This window comes from Limulus polyphemus, unplaced genomic scaffold, assembly GCF_000517525.1.
Source record: "Limulus polyphemus unplaced genomic scaffold, Limulus_polyphemus-2.1.2 Scaffold656, whole genome shotgun sequence".
Taxonomy (NCBI): domain Eukaryota; kingdom Metazoa; phylum Arthropoda; class Merostomata; order Xiphosura; family Limulidae; genus Limulus; species Limulus polyphemus.
In genome coordinates this window covers 296,967-302,906 of record NW_013666266.1, presented here as the reverse complement: position 1 = coordinate 302,906, position 5,940 = coordinate 296,967, and the positions used below count along the sequence as shown (strand labels likewise).

General features: G+C 29.8%; 1 protein-coding gene across 1 annotated transcript in view; it reads right to left on the bottom strand.

Moving 5' to 3' along the window:
* Positions 1-5,940, bottom strand: part of LOC106459746 — a 64,327-nt gene that overhangs the window by 15,278 nt on the left and 43,109 nt on the right. The window contains exons 22-25 of the mRNA XM_022386300.1: positions 4,767-5,023; positions 4,180-4,232; positions 2,550-2,644; positions 1,169-1,270 (exon numbers count right to left, since the gene is read on the bottom strand). Coding sequence (XP_022242008.1) covers positions 1,169-1,270; positions 2,550-2,644; positions 4,180-4,232; positions 4,767-5,023 — 507 coding nt within the window. The remainder of the gene's footprint in view (positions 1-1,168; positions 1,271-2,549; positions 2,645-4,179; positions 4,233-4,766; positions 5,024-5,940) is intronic.

Below are 5,940 nucleotides of genomic sequence, written 5' to 3'. Positions count from 1 at the left end.
ATATTTTTAGATTTTAGTTACTTTTATAATAATAAATAAAGAATAAATATAAAAAAACAAGAAATAAAGTACTTACCCAATCTTCTTTTTTCTTGCTCTCTGGTTTTCGACGAGAGTTAACCCTAATTTTTTATAACATAGATAGTAATGCACTTAATAATTTTTATTTAATTATATAATGCACCAGAGAATATAGATTAATAACATGCAAAAAGTAGACAAATTCACTTACCTCTCAAAATTTTCCTGGCTTTCTAGCTATGTGACAAGAGCCGTTACAAATTCACCCAAGCTAGTTGTTAACTTTCCCACTGGAACGAATCTGGTACTGTGAGTGAAATTGACGATATTCCGTTCAGAATACAACATTATACTATACGTCATTTGGTAGATGATAAACTTGACTTTCTATTGGTTATATAAACATAAGAGAGAACTATCAACGAATTCTGAAAAAGAAGATGTGACAGGTGGGTGTGCCAGGATGGGTCTGATTTTCTATTCAATAGCTCTGTAACCATACAAAATTGAAGGCTATAAAAATTATGGTTTGCTTGAGCAATAACGATTTTATAGAGAGTATTTTACGTTTAATTTTGTACTTTTTTTGGGGGGGTTGATAAAATAGGGATGATGACATGCTAAGAGAAAATATGTCATGTGGGTCACACTAGTGGAGATTCAGGATATTTTTAAATATTCCCTTGTAGAATTAAGAACTTAAAACTTGTATGCTATTAAAATATGGATTATTAGCTCATATTTTATGCTATTCTAATTGGTATAACATAAACAAAAAGTGGTTTAATAAAATTTTGAATGTAAGACACTAAAACCTCGTGTCATGCACAGTAAAGGGTACCTGGAGCGATAGGGTTAATGTACACCTCTACATATATTTTCAAGAAACATTTGAATTCTTATGTAGGTTTACTTAAGAAATCAAATGTAAGTTCAGTCATGTTCTCCTGACAAAGTCATAATGGCAAAAGTTAATGAAAACTTCAATAAAATTAGTGTTATCACCTGAAGTATAGTTGTGTATAATTATTTAAATATACAGTATATTTCAAAAACTGCATGTGATACAACTTCAAAAATTACATTTAAAACAGAATTTCTACTCATAGTAACTTTGGTAGATTTTTAATTAAAAATACAAATTCACCTTTTCACCTGCTTGGCACAGAAATTAGGCCAATAGTCACAGTCTTTCTCCACCATCCTTTTGATACTCCGTAGGTGCTCAAGTCTTCGTTGATATTCATTGCTGAAAGAACATTAGATACTGCTAAGTATACTTATTAAACAATGTTTTAAACGATCCTGCTCTAAATTATATTTTAAAGGAGTAAAATGAACTTCCGTGTATTTGTAGACACACACAAAATAAAAAGTTGGTGCACAAACTACTCAAACCTCCACTAACATCAGTGGCTTGTGAATAAACTATAGTTCCCACAGCAACATCTGCAATACAGTTCTTAATGTACACAAAATGTTTTCATATTCTATTATTAGAAATGATTTATTGCTCTCTCCCTCTTTGCTTCTTATATTTTGACGTTTAGATATAACTTGGAAAATCCAATTTTCACAACTTTCTCTGAAAGCATTCAATGTTGACTAGCCTACAGGTTGTAAGAAATTATTCATAAAAAAACACCACATAAAACAAAACAGTAAAACAAAAAGAGCCCAAAACAAACACCACGTAACTAATACTATCAAGTTATTCCATACATACTCCACATGTCCAATGTTGAAAGTAGAGCAAAGATGACAGCAATAAAACACGCACCACACATTCAAGCACGACACATAAAACTGTGATAATGAAATTTAGTCAAATGGATGGCAACTGTCTATTGTAGAAACACAAGCACAGAAGACAACATTTCAAAAGTTTTCCACCCTTCGTCTTCAGGTCAGTGTCTGGTGTTGTCAGTCTTCATATCAAAGAATACATAGGACCATGTTTTGTGTAAAGGCACTCAGTACCATCAGTTAAGACTATGCACAGTTTTGGATTCTTTGCTTTCAATACTTTTCCTTTTAGTATTTCATTTTTGGAAGAATAATTTCAAGACCTTTTTTTTTTCTTATTTCTAAGTACTTCTAGTTCTAACTATTCAAATATAAAGTAATACTACTCTCAATATGAAAATAAAGTGTTTTCTTGCAGTTGGTTTACATTTCATCATTAATAGAAGATTCTTTAAGCACAGCCGAATTCTAATTTTTAAAAAAACATATTACAAAGAAGGCTGCATATTCTGAAATAAGATAATGAATCTCTTCAATGAATATTTGGTAAGAAGAGAAACTTTCTAGAAATATTGTAAACTACTCAAATATTCAACAACAAAAAGCTAGCACTCTGACAGAATAGCTTTATCAGATTTTTTTAATGAGATTTATTAACCTTGTTAATCCTGTACGCATTTTTAAACTACCAGTTGTCCGAGGGGGTCTCATATGTTCGTACAAGTGTCAAATAACTGAATGTATAAAGTAATGTATTTCCAGAACAATATGGCCATACGTACAACAAAGAATTGGGAGTGTCTCCACAAAATTCTTCCAAACTCAATACAGTTTTCTTTCTCTGTTTCTTTGGTTTCGGTTCTTTTACTTCAACTTTCTGAAAACAGAACAATGGATAATTATTCCACTTCTATTAAAAACACTCTTATTGAAGGAAAAAAAAACTATAAAATATGTACTTAATGAACTTTTAAATTATTGAAGAAAATTACTGACCAGCATACCTGGGCTCAAATTGAACAATAATAAACTTCAAAACTGATAATTAGTGTTGCCATTTTGCTAATAAAGGTTAGAAGGCATTGGAAAAAATTGCTCGTACACATTTCTGAATAATAATGTTGTTTGTAGTAGGCCCGAATTTTCTAGTGAGAAAAAAGTAACTAGAAACCATTTGAGACTTGCATACACCACTTATCTAGACGTTTAACTCTGCATGTTACAAGAACCAAAAAAAAAATACTCATAACTATGTCAATGTTTATGTTAATAAAAAAACCTATTTTGAAAATTTTTTATAAAAAGTCACGTTTTTGAAAAGAAAAATAACAGAAAAATTGGCCCATTATGTTTTCAGTTGCTCAGAAATCAAATGTATATATTTTTTTAAATGGGGACCATTTAGCCCCAAAATCAACACTGTTCTTCCTCATCCCAAATGAAAGTGATCTATGAAGTTTGATTAAAATCTGCTACTTGGAATTTAGCTACCATGCTGAAAGTACAAGTCTACTGATGAACAAATAGACAATATAATTGTTATATCTCTTCCAAACCTCTTTTTTTTGTTGAGGAGAAAAAAAAATATAAATGATAAGTGTTTTGTGTATTCACTGTTTTCTTGTTACAGAATAATTTTGCAAAAACTATGCAAGAGCTATTTGGGAATAGCCAGTTTTGAACTGACAGACTAGACTTACTTATTAAGTATAAATACACAAAGTGTATATTTTTTTGTGAAAGAGTCAATGCAACCTCTCCCAATAGTAACAGATACACAACACTTGGATTAAGAGATATACAACAATAGTAACAGGTACACACAACACATGGATTAGGAGATATACAACAACAGTAACAGGTACACACAACACATGGATTAAGAGATGTACAACAATAGTAACAGGTACACAACACATGGATTAAGAGATGTACAACAATAGTAACATGTACACAACACTTGGATTAAGAGATATACAGCAATTGCAACAGGTACACAACACATGGATTAAGAGATGTACAACAATAGTAATAGGTACACAACACATGGATTAAGAGATGTACAATAATAGTAACAGGTACACAACACATGGATTAAGAGATGTACAATAATAGTAACAGATACACAACACTTGGATTAAGAGATATACAGCAATAGCAACAGGTACACAACACATGGAGTAAGAGATGTACAATAACAGTAACAGGTACACAACACATGAATTAAGAGATGTACAATAATAGTAACAGATACACACAACACTTATTACACTGCACATTCAACAACATTAATAAATTAACACATTTAATAGCTTAATCATGGGTATCAAGATTTTCGAACAAATAAGAAGAAAGTGGTGATAAACCTTTATTAGGAATGATTACAACTCGAAGAGAACGTTAGTATTTTACCTTTGAATCATCATCCTTCTCTCTTTTTAGGACGTATAGTGGTTCTTCTTCTGCTGAGAGAACATTGGAAATAAGCATGTATAATGAAATTGTATTTATAATATATATATATATATATACATAAACAATGTAAAGAGAGTTAGGAAGCATCATGCACTGATGAAAAGCTTTTAGATGAGTTGTTAAGGCTTTACCGAATGCGTCTTTCAAACTTTTGTGATAACTAGAGTATTGTTAAGCATCTTTTTCTAATAAATAGGTTTTATTTGTTTGTTTCTTGATAAGCACAAAGCTACACAATGGGCTATCTATTCTTTACCCATCGTGGATATTGAAACCTAATTTTTAGTGTTGTAACCCTTCATATTTACCACTAAGCGACTAGGAGAAATATGTAAATAGTTAGTTAACTACTGGGATACAAAGTGAGTTTTGATAGTGATACTTTGCTGATATACTTTTATTATTCTCAAAACACAAAACTTTTAAGTTTAAAATAAATAATCTGGTCAATAATTATAACTCTTCCATATTATTTTAAGTATGTGACTATTACATGTAAAGAAAAATATATATTTTAAAAATACCAGGAAAACCTGTACGTTTAGGACTTGAAGAATCAGTTCTATTTTTGTCAACACAGTTGCCATTGCCTTCTTCATTTTGTGGCACAGAGGCTGAATTTTCTAAATATTTTGGTGGCAAATGATGTTCTACTTGTTCTTTATCAGTTTCATCTTCCTCAACAGGTTCTTTATACTTAAAAGATATTTTTTCTGTCAAATTATTATTATCTTGTGAATGCCATTTCTTCTTCTCTTTCTGTTCCATTTTCTTTTCTAGTCTAAAGTATATAATAACAGTGCACTATTATCATAATTATTTTTTTAAGAAAAGAACTAAATCCTCAACATAAATCATTTCCTATTTCAGGTGACTTCATCAAATATCAGAATCATTTACACTGAGAATACGATAACCATAAAAAGTCAAAAGTTACGCACTGTAAAAATAGAAAAAATTAAACTCAATGCTTAGATATACTACCTTAACAAAGAGTAACACACTACAACTAAATATACACTACCTTATTTAACACATGATAACTAAATATACACTACCTTATATAACACATTACAACTAAACATACACTACCTTATGTAACACATTACAACTAAATATACACTACCTTATGTAACACATTACAACTAAATAATACAATCTACCTTATATAACACATAACAACTAAATATACACTACCTTATATGACACATTACAACTAAATATACACTACCTTATGTAACACATTACAACTAAATAATACAATCTACCTTATATAACACATAACAACTAAATATACACTACCTTATATGACACATTACAACTAAATATACACTACCTTATGTAACACATTACAACTAAATAATACAATCTACCTTATATAACACATAACAACTAAATATACACTACCTTATGTAACACATAACAACTAAACATACACTCTACCTTATATAACACATAACAACTAAATATACACTACCTTATGTAACACATTACAACTAAATATACACTACCTTATATAACACATTACAACTAAACATACACTCTACCTTATGTAACACATAACAACTAAATATACACTACCTTATGTAACACATTACAACTAAATATACACTACCTTATATAACACATTACAACTAAATATACACTCTACCTTACATAACACATTACAACTAAATATACACTCTACCTTATATAACA